General features: G+C 44.7%; 1 protein-coding gene across 1 annotated transcript in view; it reads left to right on the top strand.

The window, feature by feature from the left end:
- The window catches only part of IRAG1 (inositol 1,4,5-triphosphate receptor associated 1), a 157,308-nt gene that overhangs the window by 82,026 nt on the left and 58,350 nt on the right, over window positions 1-16,932 (top strand). The window contains 6 exon segments of the mRNA XM_007955160.2: window positions 2,094-2,267; window positions 3,336-3,413; window positions 4,143-4,195; window positions 4,406-4,450; window positions 5,623-6,237; window positions 8,401-8,479. Coding sequence (XP_007953351.1) covers window positions 2,094-2,267; window positions 3,336-3,413; window positions 4,143-4,195; window positions 4,406-4,450; window positions 5,623-6,237; window positions 8,401-8,479 — 1,044 coding nt within the window.

Raw genomic sequence — 16,932 nt, 5'->3', positions numbered from 1 at the left:
AAAAAAAAAAAAAAAAATTTACAGCCTTGGAAACCCTATGGGGCAGTCCTACTCTGTCCTATGGGGTCATGATGAGTTGGAATTGACTAAATGGCAGTGGGTGGGCCTTGGGCCAGCCACTGGGACCATAGACAAGATACAAACTCAGTCCCTATCTACATGGATCCTTAGAAATGGACAGATATAATCAGGACATTGTATTGTAAGGGTCTTCACGGAAATGCTAGGGAAACTGAGAGAAAACTCGCTACCATTGAGTTGATCGTGACTCATAACTACCCCTCCTTGGTTTTCCAATGTGATATCTCTACGGAAGTAGGTTACCCAGTCTTCCTTTTGAGGAGTTTCTGGTGGATTTGAACCTCCAGCATTCTGGTTAGCAGTCAAATGCCTTAGGCACTACGCCACCAGAGCTCCCTGAGAGAAGAAGGGGGCCAATTCTTTCTTGGGAGGGTGAGGGTTAGGTCCATGTTCTGGATGGGATTATACTTGAGTTGTACCTTAGAGAGTTGAAAAGACAGATATGAGGGAGCAAAGGCATTCTAGGTAGAAGAAGCAACATGATAGAGCAGAAAAATCACAGCTAAGTATTGTGTTGGTAACTGAATATCCTAATATTCTACTGTGTATATTAGTCAGTTCTCTTTCAAATGATAGAAATCCAATTCAAACTAACTTACATCAAAAAACTAAAACTAAATAAAAGCCGGGGGCTGTGATTTCAGGAGTGCTGCATCCAGGTGCTCAGATTGGGTTTTAGTAATTGTCCCATTCCATCTCTCAAGTTTGCTTTCTTATGCATTAGTTTAGAGGGCTAGCTCTTCAAACATGTTGGCAAATGGCTACCAGCAACTCCAGGTCAACATCCCATCAGCAAAAAGATAGTTCTTCTCTAATATACATCACAAAATTCCCAGGATTGACCTTCACTGGAGTCAATATGGCTATCTTTGAACCAATCATTGTGGTTGAAGAGATTGAATTATCAGTTGGCCATGACTGGTACATGTTCTCACTCCTGGCACTGGGGGTAGGTGAGAAGAGATTAGCTCCCCACTAATTAATGCAATTAAGAGTGAGTCAGAGGGATATTCCCCAAGGAAAAGTTAGGAACCATGACCCCAGAAAAACAACTCCCCAAAAGAGGAATAGAGGCTGGGGAGGCAAAAAAATGGGAACCATTCACTTCAGACTGACTGCAACAGAGGGGTCTTAGAAGGAGTATGTGGGGCAGGGCCCAGTTTGGAGTTCAGATGTTACACTGAGGACAGTAAGCAACCTTGATGAGAGGTGGCAGGAGAGTGGCATCTTCTGTGAAAGGTCACTCTGATAGGCAGTAGAGGATGGATTGAACAGAATAGCCTGGAGGCAGGAGAGCCTATGAGATGGCTGATATAACTGTTCAGGTAAGAGCTAATGAGCAAGAATAGAGATGAGGGGACAGGTTCCAGAGATATTGATAAGGTAAATGCCAGAACTTGCTCAGTTGGTTGGACATGAGGGTAGTGAGGAAGAGGGAGGGGTGTGGAGTGACTCTCATGTTTCTGAGCAGCTCAGTGAAGTGCTATCCTTCTCCCAGAGAGGGGCTGCTGGAGCAGGGACAGTTTTGGAAAAGGATGGGGGTAAACAATGTGAGTGGAGGAAAGAAGGGAGGGAAGGTGGCCATGAAATTTTGTTTGTGACCCATGATATTTGAAATGCTCCCTTTATCCACAACTTTAAGTTCACCAGCTTGTTAAAGAAACAGAGACTCAAAGTAAGCACACACTAGGGGAGATGGCAGATAACAAGTGGAGGTCCTGGATGATCTTCCTTTAAAGACAGAGTTCAGTGCAGTATTGGAGCCTGAGGTAGTTTCATGGCCATTTGTGACAGAGGACATGCCATCCACAGGCTAAAGGCCAGAGGGGCCAGGCCTGCTAAGGAAGCCATCTTCTGTCTCCACATAGACTGTCCACAGACGAGCATGGCCAGGGTTTGGCTGCTGGGTCTGCTCTGGGTAGCATCCTTGAACTGAGGTTGGGGTAGCAAGGCTTCTCAGCCTGGGCCCAAGGATTCAGGGGCTCTTACCCTGAGCTCACCTCCTTCTGCAGACCCTGCAGGGCACATCATTGACCTGGTAAATGACAAGCTACCAGACATCAGCATCTCAGAGGAGGACAAGAAGAAAAACCTGGCACTGCTGGAAGAAGCCAAGATAGTGAGTGAACGATTCCTGACCCGCCGAGGGAGGAAGTCTAGGAGCAGCCCAGGTGACTCCCCATCAGGTAGGGCAGGGCCAGGATGGCTGTCCCGAGCCACTCCAAGGACAGGGGATGGGGGTTGAGGGAAAGCAACAAGCCCCAGTTGTAGTAGGATCCTGGTTTCCAAGGAGGTTGCCTTTGACTGGCCGGCCCCCAGGCCTCTAGGTCCCAAGAGGAATGCGCCTTCTAGAGACAATCCTGAAAGGACATCTTTCCTAGTTTCAGAAATGTTTGTACAATTGTAGCTAAATATGACATTTCTAGTCTCTTGTTTTGCAAAAAAGTATCAACTTATTTGATATCCATGAACTTGACCCCACACCACCCATTACTATCAGCTTCCACTTTCCTTAATCTTCTGTGTGATGACACTTTCCTTAATCCTTCTGTGTGATGCACACAGACTTCTGGGCCACCCTGCATGGATGGGCTTTGTGTGACAGCCCTACCTTCCCCAGGGACTCCTGTTCTCTTGGCCACCTCTTCAGTCAACAAAGGTCTAGAGAGGCCATCGCTGGGCTCCCTCTCCCTGTTCTTCAGCTGTGGGTCCTGTGAAGGATCCTAGGTACTATGAGGAGTGAGGAGGGGGTCTTTCAGGCATTTCTGAGTTAGAAGGAAGCTTTTTCTGGGCCCTAAAATTTTCCTGCTATCCTTGGGACTAGAGTAACTCTTCTTTGTGAGCAGTAAGTTGTAGCAGGTTTTAGACAAGTCTGTATCTAGGACGGCAAGGGGAAGATTTGAAATTAGGACCATCCTGAGAAGTCCAATAGGAGGTACAATCCTTGAAGCTGTTTCTCTCAAGCATTGCCAGGTCTTTAGTTTCTGTAGGTGCTTCAGGATTAGGCAAGGCAGGCAGAGGAGTGCCAGTTCCCTTCACCCTTCTGAATGCCTTGAATGCCCTTTCTGTTGAGCAGGCAGCAGGGAGAGGTTGGCCTGTGGTAGGAAGAACTTTGTATGGCAGTTAGGAATCAGCTGTTGATCCTGACTGAGCAGATCTAGTTCCCAGGGGTCAGAAATATCTGAAAGGAGTTCTTTGTTAAGTTGAAGTCCTAAACTATCACAAATACCAGACAATTTGTGTCTATTTCCCAGCTGCTTCCCCGAACCTCAGCCCTGGATCTTCTCCTACATCCTCTCGGAACAACTCACTCACAGTCCCTACTCCACCAGGTAAGATCCAGGCCCCAGACCCCACTAGGTAAGATCCAACCCTGCCAGGCATTTCCTGCCCTGGCTTCTCCCTTTGGATGATGGCTTAGCCTTTCCCCTGGAGTAACCAAGATACCTCCCAGCCACCATCCCTCTGTCCTGCAGTCTTCCCATTCAGGACCCCTGTTCAGTCCCAAAGGAGGCAGATGTACTTTCTTTTGGGGTTTGGGATGTAGTGTAGGGAGGCAGGCCTAGCCCAGAATGTCCAGACTGGGTGAATATGGGGCCAAGGTTATGGGAAGGGGAGCTATGACAGGCTCTCTCTGCCCAGCAGGCCCAAAGAGGACCCAGAGAGAAGTCCTGCACAGAGCTTACTTGGAAAGCCTTCTGGGCCCCTCTTGCCTTTTTGTTTTCTTATCTTTCATTAGGCTATTACAGGGCCACACAGGAAGGAATAGGGTACCAGGGAGAGCATCCTACCCTTGTCAGTTCTGTGGGACAAGCTTGGGCTAAGATCAGGCATGGTTCAAATCCCAGTGGTATTTCCCAGCTATATAAGCTTGTCTCAGTTTCCTCACATGGTTTCTGTGAGGAAAAGAGAGCCATCACCAAACCTGGCAATGGGAAGGGAGTCAACAAATGCTGGCATTTTTGGCTCCCAGGCCTACATTGCTAAGAAGGATGTTCTGCGTAGGGACAGCTGAGGGTCTGGGTGCCAGACAACATTCATCAGTATCTGGACCATTTCAGGTTTGGATGCATGCAGTGGTCCACAGACCCCTCTGCCTGGAGCACCACCACAGGTAACAGGGGCCCCACTCAAGGTTTCTATGCCAGTGGATCTCTTTCCTCACCCCCTATTACCCAGGAGGCCTCCCCATGGCCTACTTGAGATGAGGGTGCTGGGTGAGGGAGGAACTTACACCACTGCTAGGGGCCTCCTTGGGAGTATTTGGAGAGGAAATATAGTCTCTTCACATTGCTGACTGACTTATGTTTACTTTTATCAGCAGAAGAGGGATGAGGCCGAAGTCTCCTCACCTCACCTTGGCAATCCTGTGAGTTTGAGATTTGCCCTGCTGGAGTGATTTGGGTGTGAAAGCCACAGTCTCCTAGAAGTTTGTATTGGCTCCTGGGGAGTCTGCAAGTGTGTGTTTATGAGTAGAGGGTCAAGGCTGGGGGAGGCTGGGCAAACTGATAGATTCCTCTACCATATCATGACCAGAAGTCTGAGGTGGAAGGGCTAGGGAGGCGGGATTCAGTAAGCGTGACTCCATGGAGATTTCTGCCCTCACTCTGCACTCTCTAGTGGGACCTCTAGGCTCAGAAGCCAGGCAAGACTGCTGCTCTTGTCAGCTCAAGTAAAAATTCTAGCAAAGCTCAAGAGCATGCTTGGGATTCTTACTGGAGTGGCCAGGAAAGTTCTGTCTTTGCAGATAGGCAATACAGGGGTCCCCTGGTCAGAGCAAGGTTCTGAGGTGCTCAAGGTGGTGTCAAGGGCAGTGTTAGAACACAGACTCCCCGAGAGCTGGACCTAGGATGAAATGCTTTTCAAAAGTTTCATGCACACACAAGCACAGCTACTCAAATACCAACACAGACTCACATACTCCCTACAAAGTAAGTTTCCCTAGGATAGTGAAAGTAGAGTACAGAAACTTAGAACTTCTGAGCAACAAGAAGTTTGCAAGAATCACCTCATCCAGTGATTCTTAACCTCCTTTGGATCATTGAATACTTTGAGAATTTTTTGAAAGCTGTGGATTCTCTTCCCAGAAACACACACACACACACACACACACACACACTTTTGCATACAATTTTAGAAGCTTCACAAATTGGATGAGAAATCTGCATCCCAAAGAGTTAAAGACCTTTCCAGGCAGAGCTACAACTAAAATCTGGAGCAACTGAGTTGGGGCCACACTTGTGACTGCCCCAAGCTGCCCTCCACTTCAGTCCTCTCCTAAGCTTCTAGCCCTTGGGAAGTTTGTGGCTGGCTCTGGATTGCAGGTCCCATTGTGGATCTGTGTTACAAACCTCCGGCTTGTTTATTGACTCAGACTTGACTGAGAAATCTTCCCTTCCCACCTAGCCCACATCCCCCTCCTTAATCCAAATGGGTTCTTTGGCAAGGTTTGTGGGGACAGAGAACCCTACATCAGAAGGACTCTACCTACCTTCTCCCCAAGCTGCCTCCAGAGTCCTAGCTCTATCTTGTCTCTTTCAGAATGTTCCCAAAGGGCTAGCTGACCGGATGCAGAATGACCAGAGGAAAGTGTCTCAGGGCAGGCTGGCTCCTCGCTCCCAGATGGTTGAGAATTCCAGAGAGACTACAATAGAACAAAAGGAAAACTTCGATCCCCTGCAACACCCTGAGATCACACCCAAGGACCCAGCTCCTGGCACAGGCAGTAGTGGGAAAATGGCCCTGAACAGCCCCCAGCCAAGCCCTGGGGAGAGCGAGCTGGGCAAGCAGCTCTTGAAGAGAGCTCCTGAAGACCCTCTGCCAAAAGGCTCAGCCCAGGGCTCTGGAGGGGCAGTCCCCCTACCCTCCCAGGGGAAGGGCTCATCTGGGGACCTGACAGGGCCCAAGGCTGGCTCCAAAGCTGAGCTGCGGCCCCCCGTGTCCTGGCCTCCCTTGCTGCGGGGAGTCTCCTGGGACAGTGGCCCTGAAGAACCCAGCCCCCGACTGCAGAAAGTGCTTGCAAAGCTGCCACTGGCAGAGGAAGAGAAGCGTTTTTCAGGCAAAGCCAGCAGCAAGCTGACCAAAGTGCCTGGACTCAAAGACTTTCAGATACAAGTACAGCCTGTGAGGATGCAGAAACTGACCAAACTCCGGGAGGTGGGTTCCTGGAGGCCAGGTGGTATGTGTTCCAGGGGCCCCTAGGCTGAGAGGCTTCTGAATTAAGACTGAGGCCTGGAGCAGGGCAGCTCTGGCCTGGACTTGGGCTTTGCAGGATTGTAAACTTCCCCGCCCTGAAAAATTAGAACCAGTTGCATAGCTGCCTTTTTACGGGCAGATTCAGGTGCTTTTTATCCCAGTTATGAGAGAGAAGTCAGACAAGGTCACACAAGGCCATGTTTCAAGGTGAAAGTGGGTTTGTATAAGACACATAGGCCCCTCAGTCCTGGGCTTTTCCCTCATCCAACCAGGGCTGGTAGTTTATAAACAGGAACCCCTTGATGTTACTCTTAGGACTGGGCCAAGCAAGAATAGCTTTTCCTTTGTAATGTCCAAGCTTTCCTTCCTGATGCCTGTTAACAAAGGGTCTCAAATTTATCCACAAATATAACAATGCCCATCAGGGGCTCTTCTCATCCTGTGATGAATTTCTTCTGACTCCTATGGTATCCCCCACTTTCATAGGGCATCGAACCAGGTACAGTGGTCTTTCATGGGACTGCTACCCTGTGCAGGGGGAGATTGGTGGTATCCAGAGATATAGGGAAGAGAATCCTGAGAGTGTAAGAACGAGAAGGGGTTAATAAGGCAAACCAATTCACACTCCACTTTTCCCAGAAGGCCAACCCAAGCTACAAACCAAGGCAACTTGAACCAGTAGTGTAGGGCCCAGGCCCCCACAGCAGGAGCTGTACAAGGCTTTCCTGGCTGTCCTACAGAGGATCCATGGGACCAGGAAGGAAAAGAGGTACCTGACAGAATTCAAGCACCAGGGAGGAGATTTTTGTGTCAGTAGGGACACATTCAGATTCTGGCCATTGCTCTATTCAGAAATCTCTCATGATGCTCTGTGTCAAGGCTCAGGGGCAGCTGAGGGCTGGCCACTGATTTGAAGAGGGCCTAACTAACTGGTAGATCAGCACAGGGCCTATGGGGCTGCCCATGGTGCTCCGTGGTTCCAGACCACTGATGAAGGTGGGGCCAAAGAGGCCTGACTGCCAGGGATTTGCCTCATGAGCCCCTGAGCATCAGAAGCTAGGTCTTGGCAATAGGCACCCCCCACCCCTAAGGTTTCTCTCACTCAGCAAAGGTTATCCAGCAAGAAGGTTACAGCTCTCACTAACCACTACCCTGGCAGCTGAGCAACACTTCCCACCCCAATCTCAGTGTCTGAGAGCTGATTGCCTGTAGGCTACTGGCTCTGCAAGGAAATAGGTAAATAGCCCCAGCTTTGACTGCCACCAAGGCTATGGCTGTCTTCTGCTGGCCTCTTCCTTGCCCTTTTTATTGGGGCACAATACCATACAAGTCACCTCTGCTATACAGGAGAGTACACAAATCCACTCATAACACAAGTCACAAAGAGTGAGAGGCTCTGTGTGACATTTCTCTTGAGGATCCTGGTCTAGTGTTAATTGGCTTAGAGCAGGTGTGACCCTATCTGTATCGTATATCTGCAGTGAGCACCTCCATCTTTCCCTAGGCTCTGACTTGTGAGGCCCCAGGTAAGGTATGGGGTGGCAGGGCCTACTACTGCCTTGGGGCAGCAGTTACCAGGCCTCAAGTATCTGGAGAGTTTAAAAACTCAACAGGTGCCATAAAAGATCATTGAGGAACTAAATGAGTGAGGAGGTCACAACTCCTGAAAGAGGACAATTACTGCTCAGAGCATAGCCATGAGACCAAATATTGTTTCCAGGGGCAGCCCTATACATACCCAGGGGACTCTCTTGTACCCAGAGGTCTCAGTTCTGCTCCTGTTTGTCCTCCAGGCCCTCTACAAGGCTCAACTATGTGTTAGCTAAGCAGTTTATTCAACCAGAGGCTCTCAGCTTATTTAAAAAGCAGACAGTGCTGAAGACAATTCTTAACCCAAGGAATAATGGTGGAGTTTTAGGCACTGTACATCCACAGGATGGGACAGGAGCTATCTTCCTGGTGCCGCTCATATCTTACCATGTCATGACTGACTGTCCACCCCACCTTGAGCCTGACCTGTAGTGTCTTCCACCCAAGGCTTAGTGGTCACAGAACCATAGAATCGAGAGAAGAGCCAGCCTGACTCCATCATCTGAAATGTTGTCTTTTCCCTTTCCCACAAAGGAGCACATCCTGATGAGAAATCAGAACTTAGTGGGGCACAAGCTTCCAGACCTCAGTGAAGCAGCTGAGCAAGAAAAAGGTAGGTGGAGTGGGTGGCAGAAGATTCCCTCAGGCCAGGGCTGCAGTCATGTGTGCCAGTTCAAGGAAGGTAAATGTGTAAGCACTAGCTTCCTGACAGCAGTCCTTGTCCATACCAGCAGTTAGTGTGGGTTGGACACAGAGGAGGCCCTCGGTGAATATTTGCTGATGAATCAATGGTCTGGGAGGGTCACCCAGGCCTGAACTTTTGACACTTCCTTTTCTTTCTTCCCTCACACCCAGGAAACCATCCAAATATATCAGTTCCTCTTTTCAAAGGCATCAGAGTCATCTCTTGCTTCCTAATCTGCTGTCACCACCAAGTCCAAACCCCAGCCCTTCCCTCCCAGGCGATTGCCAATCCCCCACACCTCCCCTCAAACCTCTAGGCTCCCCACCACTTCACTCCCATCCAACCTGTCAGATTGATCTTCTGAAAATAAGACTTTTAACCTCTCTCCCTTTCCTTCATGCCACCTTTAAACCCTTCTTGAGCTGGCCACTGATCCAGCCCTGCTTCCCAATACCCTCAGCCTCCTTCCTTGCCTCCCTTTTTCAGCATATGTGTGTTGAACACCACCAGAAGCTGGAACTATGAGGCCTACTGTCCAGCTTTAATCCCCACCCTGTGACCTGGATAAGCTATTTAACCTGTCTGTGATTCCCTCTGTCATATTGAAAATGGGGCTAATAATAGTACCAACCTTCTAGGGTTGTCATGTAGATTAAATGAGTTAATATTTACAAAGCACCTAGAACAGCAGCTAGTACATAATAATTGTGGTCTACTTGTTAGCTAGGATCCGAGGTGGCACAGTGGTTAAAGTGCTTGGCTGGTAACCAAAAGGTTGGAAGTTCAAACCCACCAGCTGCTCCTTGGGAAAAAAAACCTGGAGATCTGCTCCTGTAAAGATTACAACCTAGGAAACCCTATGGGACAGTTCTACTCTGTCCTATAACTTTGCTGTGAATCAGAATCAGCACACAACACAAATGTTAGCTATTATTTCCCCTAGAAGTCAGAGATCTTTGTGTGTATATGAGAGAGAGAATGTGTGTGTGTGTGTGTGTGTGTGTGTGTTTGCATCTTCATCCCAAAGTGCTTACCCCAGTACCTGGCACTTTTAGACCCCAAATAAACATATGTTGAACAAAAAAATGTATGGAATTGTGTAAGACATAGCTTGTCGTTGTTATGTGCCGTGAAGTCGGACCTGACTCATAGCAACCCCTCCTTGGGTTTCTGAGGCAGTATCACTACGGAAGTAGATTGCCCAACCTTCCCAGGAGTGGCTGGTGGGTTTGAACCAACAGCCTTCTGGTTAGCAGTCAAGTGCCTTAGGCACTATGCTACCAGAGCTCTTGTGAGACGTAGCAGGAGAGTTGAAACAGGTACACATACGCACACACATATAAAATCTATGACTGTAACCATAAATGTTGGAGTGAGCTCAGAGTAATGAGTGCTTCCAATGGCTAGGATCCTACCTATCCATCCCCTCTTCTCCAGACCCTCCTCCCTGTGTCTGCTCACCCTCTTGTCTCTATGCTTTTGTTCATGCCATGTCTCCCTCCTGACCTGCTATCTTCCTTCCTTTCTGAACACTATCATACCAATGCCTCAAGCAGTGGGTAAGTCCCATCAGCTCTCCTCCTTCCTTAGTATGTTACACTTGATTACTTATATCCTACTTATTTTAATCTCATCATAAAAAATAAATTCTCTATAACATTTTACATATGGAAGTCATTTGCACATCTAATTTAATCTAATCCTCCAAATAACTAAAAAAGGGAGAGATTCTTCTTCTTTCCTTGTGATATGCTGATGACACAACTTTGCTGAAGATTGAAGAATACAGTCTGCAGTATAGATTACACCTCTATAGAAATAAAACAAAAATCCTCACAACTGGACCAATAAGCAGCATCATAATAAATGGAGAAAAGATTGAAGTTGTCAAAGACTTCATATTACTTGGTTCTACAATCCACACCAATGGAAGCAGCAGTCCAGATATCAGATGACATACAGCACTGGGGAAATCTGCTGCAAATGACCTCTTTCAAGTGCTGAAGAGCAAAGATATCTCCTTGAAGACTAAGTTGCACCTGACACAGCCACGGTATTTTCAATCACCTCATATGCCTGTGAGAGCTGGACAATGAATAAGGAAGACTGAAGAAGAGTCGTTATTTTTGAGTTGTGGTGCTGGTGAAGAATGCTGCAAGTACCATGGACTGCTAAAATAACTAACAAATCTGTCCTGGACAAAGTGCAGCCAGAATACTCTTTGGAAGCAAGAGTGGCCAGACTTCGTCTCACCTACTTTGGTCATGTTGTGAGAAGAGACCATTCCCTGGAGAAGGATATCATGCTTGGTAAAGTGGACGGTCAATGAAAGAGGAAAGGCCCTCAACAAGATGGACTGATACAGTGGCTACAATGATGGACTCAGGTATAGTAGGGATTGTGGAGCTGGCACAGGACCGGGCAGTGTTACGCTTTGCTGTACATAGGGTCTCTATGAGTCAGAGATAACTCGATGGCACCTAACAACAACAGCCTTGCAGTAGAGGAAACTAAGGTCCAAATAAATATCTCCTGACTCCAAATCTCATGTTTCATGTTTTTTTTTTTTTTTTTTCCATAACATGGTAGTTTTGAAACTTTTTTTTTAGCTGGACAATTTCATACCTACTAATCTACAGAATGATAATATGTGGGGGAAGAGAAAAATAGGGCTGTTATGATTGAAGAAGATAGGAGGATTTTGCTCTATACTCTCTGGGTCCCTTCTCTTTTCACTTACAGCCTTGAGGCACCTCAATGGACCCCAGCTTCACAGAGCACTACTGGAAAATAATTGTCCCATTTCATGCTGTCCATGGTCAGTCTTCTTGTTATGGATTGTTGTATAGTGTGGCCAGGGTGTCACCAATACCACTGGAAGCCCTGGTTAGAAATACAGTAACTAATATTTCCCTATCCAACATTAACAAGAAGATCCCCAGATGTAATATTTTAACCAAATTTTTAAAAGCACAAATTTTATTTTATTTTAAATTTTTTATTGTGATTGGGTGCATGTTTACAGAGCAAATTCATTTTCAATTTAATAATTCACATACATTTTGATTTGTGACATTGATTGCACTCCCCACAAAGTAACAGCAGTCTTCCTACTTCCTCTCTGTGTTTACTGTTTCCATTTGTCCATCCTCCTTTCATATCCCTTCCTGCCTTCAGGACTTTAGGCGTGGGTAAATCCTGCCCTTTTTATCTCATATGACTAGTTATTCTAAGGAGCATGACCTCCCTTGTGTTACTGTTCACCTTACAGACCTGTCTATTGTTTGGCTGTAAGTTGAGCCACTGTATCAGTTTGGATCCAAGCTTGAATAGTATCTGAGAGCTGTAGTCTTGGTGGTCTTATCAGTCTCTATTGCACCAGTAATCCTGGTCATTTTTATTATGTTTTTGTTCCACATTATTCTCGCACTCTGTCTAGCATCTATCTATCATGATCCCTTTCAGGGTGGTTGGCAGTGGTCCTGGAGACTGGGGTTCACATGGTCATTAGTCCTTTGGACTAATTGTTTCTTTGTGTCTTTGATTTTCTTCCCTCTTCTTTGCTCTAGATAGAGAGAGACCAATAGTTTCACCTTAGATAGTTACTCACAAGATTTTAAGACCCCATAAAAGCTTGTGAGCAGCCATCTAGATGCAATAATTCATCTCTCCTAGTCTGGAGCAAAGAATAATGAAGAAAACTAAAGATGCATGGAAACAATTAGTCCAAGGGTCTAGTGGACCATAGGAACCTCAGCCTACATGATCTTAAGACCAGAAGAACTAGATGGAGCCTGTCTACCACCATCAACCACTTGAAAAGGGATCAGTGCAGGAAATCCTGGATAGAGTGGGAGAACAATATGGGACAAAACCCAAAATCATAAAAAAAAAAAAAAGACCAGATTTTGAGACTGGTGAAACCCCCAAGACCATGGCCCCTAGTTAGCCTTCAGGCCTGAAATTGAACTCACACCTGTGGCTTCCAGTCAAACAATAGACAAGCATATAGAGTGACATTTACACTTCTTAGAACGATCAATCATGGCAGAACAGAAGGGCAGTATTTGCACAGGGAAATAGCTTAGTTCTTTCAGCAGTCCGTGGTACTTTCAGCATTCTTCTCCAACACCACAACTCAAAAGCATCAACTCTTTTTCAGTCTTCCTTATTCATTGTCCAGCTGTCACATGCATATGAGGTGATTGAAAATACCATGGCTGTGTCAGGCGCAACTTAGTCTTCAAGGAGATATCTTTGCTCTTCAGCACTTGAAAGAGATCTTTTGCAGCAGATTTTCCCAGTGCTATATATGTCATCTGATATCTGGACTGCTGCTTCCATTGGTGTTGATTGTAGAACCAATCAATATGAAGTCCTTGACAACTTCAATCTTTTCTCCATTTATCATAATGATGCATAGGAAGGAAGGACACAGGGAAGAGGTAACTACAGGAAAGAAGTGGGAAGAGAGCTGTTACATGTGGGAACTGCAGTCAATGTCATGCAACAAAATGTGTATGAACTGCTGTATGGAAAATGAATTTGCTCTGTAAACTTTCACCCAAATTACCAAAAAAAAAAAAAAAGATTTTGAGACCCCGGTCACTCCTCACCAAACTAGGATGTAGAACATTGTCTTTATGGACTATGTTGTGCCAGTTGACTTTGCTGTCCCCCAAGACTAAGGTCCTGATGATCCTGAGCCCTTAGGCCCAGTGACTCATTCCCTCCAGGTGTTTAGTTATGGCTAAGAAGTGTTAATAACTTTGTCCCTTGTATGCTCTACTATATTCATGGATATATTTATAGCATGCAAAAATACACATATGTAGAAATATCCTTGGATATCATTGCTGATGTCAGATGGATCTTGGCTGAAAGCAAAGAGTACCAGAAAGATGTTTACTTGTGTTTTATTGACAATGCAAAGACATTTGGCTGTGTGGATCATAACAAATTATGGATAACATTGAGAAGAATGGGAATTCCAGAAAACTTAATTTTGTTCATGAGGAACCTCTGCTTATGAGGAACCTGAGCTAGGAGGTTGTTGTTCAAACAGAACAAGGGGACGGGGATACTGCATGGTTTAAAATCAGGAAGGGAGTGTGTCAGGGTTGTATCCATTCCCTGTACTTATTCAACCTCAACATAAAGAAAACAAAAATCCTCACAACTGGACCAAAAAAGCAGCATCACAATGAATTGAGAGAAGATTGAAGTTGTCAAATATTTCCTATTACTTGGTTCCACAATCAACACCAATGGAAGCAGCAGTCAAGACATCAGATGTTGTATTGCACTGGGAAAATCTGCTGCAAATGACCTCTGGAAGTGCTGAAAAGCAAAGATGTCTCTTTGAAGACTAAGGTGTGCCTAACCCAAGCCATGGTGTTTTCAATCACCTATGCATGTGAAATATGCACGTGAAAGCTGGACAGTGAATAAGGAAGACCAAAGAACCGTGGATGCTTTTGAGTTGTGGTGTTGGTGAAGAATGCTGAAAGTACATGGACTGCCAGGAAAACTAACAAATCTATCCTGGAAGAAGTCTAGCTGGAATGCTCCTTGCAAGCAAGAATGGCCAGACTTCATCTCACCTACTTTGGTCTGTTGTCAGAAGGGACCATTCCTTGGAGAAGGATATCATGCTTGGTAAAGTGGAGGGTCACCAAAAAAGGGAAGACCCCTTACCAAGATGGAGTGATAACAGTGGCTGCAGTGATGGGTTCAGGCATAGCAAGGGTTGTGAGGCTGGTACAGGACAGGGCAGCATTTCATTCTGTTGTACATAAGGTCAATATGAGTCAGAGCTGACTCGATGGCAACTAACAACAACAACAGAAATATCCTCTGACAAACCTATATATATTCATGAGTAGGTCCCACTCACCTTCCCACTCCTGTTCAGCTTCTGTCTATGTATCTATATATCCACTTGTAGATTACTGTTATTACTGCTATCACAGGATTGAATATGTAATAGTATTTACCTTTGTTGCCTTTAATTCTTGTGCTCCTCCCAGTGTCTTTCTTTGCCTTGATCATTTTGTGCTGACTTCCCCCTTACTGTATATTGCCTTTCCTTTCACTCAAGTTATTATGCGTCTACCCTCTAGTTAATGATTTTTCCTCCTTTCTCCTTTTTGTGCAAATAAATACCCGGTTTTGCCAGCACCATTTGTTAGAGACTATCTCTTACTCATTTAATGGGTTTTGGCCCTTTATTCAAAAATCAGCTGTCCATAGGTAAATGGATTTACTTCTGGGTTCTCAATTCTGTTCCATTGACCTATGTGTCTGTCATCTTATCAGGCTGTTTTGACTACCATGGCTGTATATATTTTGAGATCAGGAGGTGTGAAGCCTCCAACTTTGTTGTTCTTCTTTAGTAGCGCCTAGAATAAAACTCACCCCCAGAGGCGGGCTCTCAGCCCAATAGTTAACAAGATGTACATGCAGACCACTCAACCCAGGATACTGCACCCACACACTCAGTGGTAATACATCCCTTAGAGCAATAGACCATGAGACACCAAAGGACCAACATTCAAACTGAGGAAATGCAAGACAAACAGGAGTGCATAATTATGAGGGCACAGGGGGAGGGTTTCAGGGTAAGGAGGGGAGGAGACTGGATTAGGGTTGGACATGGTGAATGGGGAATGAAACTAAATATACACGTGACATTGAATGTAAAACAAGCTCTTAATAGACCATGAGACACCAAAGGACCAACATTCAAACTGAGGAAATGCAGGACAAACAGGAGTGCATAATTATGAGGGCACAGGGGGAGGGTTTCAGGGTAAGGAGGGGAGAAGACTGGATTAGGGTTGGACATGGTGAATGGGGAATGAAACTAAATATACACGTGACATTGAATGTAAAACAAGCTCTTAAAATAAAAATTAAAAAAAAAAAAAAAAAACTCGGGAAAACTTATCTTAAAATTTTACCCAAAAATCCACTACTGTCAAGTCAATTCTGACTTACAGCAACCCTGTAGGAGAGAGTAGAACTGTCCCATGAGGTTTCCAAGGTTGTAAATCTTTACAGAAACAGACTGTTGCATCTTTCTCCCATGGAGTGGCTGGTGGGTTCAAACCACCTAGCAGCCAAGGGCTTTAATCACTGCACCCTATAAATTCTAAAAAAGCAATAATTTTCATTCTTTCCAATATTTGCCCATGTTTACGACTTTTTACAATGATTTGATCGTTTAGATTTCATTTCCTGTTTCTACTTTTTCACATTATTTAATAACCAATTTCATATTTTTAGTTGTCCTAATATTTATCATTTAATCCTTTTATTTTGATATGTCTATTATTGGGTATTTCAGATGTTTATAATTCTGTTAACTATGATTAACAACTCTACTATAAACAACTTTGTACTTTTAGTTTTATTCTTTCTTCTTTTAAGTTATTCCCTTGGCATAAATGATCAGACTTGAGAATTACTGGGTCAAAGTGTAGAAACATTTGCATTTACCAAATCACTCCCAATTTATAATGCTACCTACATGGACTGAGTTCTGTCTTCCTGCTAAGCATTACCAGCTCTGAACTTTGCTTTGCTTTTGTTCCTTATTAGCCCAAATGTGGTAACAAGTAATTAACTAAAACAATAATAATGTATTATTGTTATTATTGTGAATAATAATGTATGAAATTGTATTCATTATTATTTCAGTTAATTTGCTAACAAGCACAGACTTAAATTTTTAAAAAATATTTATTCACTATTTTTATTATTGAGTTAATTAGATACTTGTTTCTTTACCTATGTGTTATTGAATCTTGGTTTTTTTGTTAGTAATATATATACATTTTTTATCATCATAGATATTAACCTTTCATCTGCTATATTTTTGTCTTTATTCTTTTTTTCCTTTATATCAAGTTTTGTTTTATTTCAGAGCAGTTTTAAAGTGTTTATATAATACTTTTTGCCCATCTTTCCTTTGAGATGTCTTCTATTATTTCAATCATTGTAAAAATATTACTTGTCCTTAAAATGCCTAAGGTATTTGACTGCTAACGAGAAGGCTGGCAGTTCAAAGCCACCAGCCACTCCTCGGAAGGAAGATTGAGCAATCTACTTCCGTAGAGATACTACCTCTGACACCCAAGGAGGGTCGCTATGAGTCAGAACCAACTCGACGGCAATGAGTTTGGTTTTGGTTTAATTGGGATTACAAATCAATTTTCTACTAGTTTGTCTATCTTTTGGTTTATTTATATTTCTTTTGCTAATACCTCTGAAATTTATTTTAAGATATAAGTATTTTAGAGAGGAGCTCTGGTGGCATAGTAAGATTTACTTCTTCTTGTTGTTACGTGCCATGGAGTCAGACCCGACTCATAGCGACC

This window comes from Orycteropus afer, unplaced genomic scaffold (assembly GCF_000298275.1).
Source record: "Orycteropus afer afer isolate SDZICR_OR568_19922 unplaced genomic scaffold, OryAfe1.0 scaffold00014, whole genome shotgun sequence".
In the NCBI taxonomy this organism is placed as follows: domain Eukaryota; kingdom Metazoa; phylum Chordata; class Mammalia; order Tubulidentata; family Orycteropodidae; genus Orycteropus; species Orycteropus afer.
The sequence above is the reverse complement of the archived record's forward strand: the minus strand, read 5'-3'. Positions and strand labels throughout refer to the sequence as shown.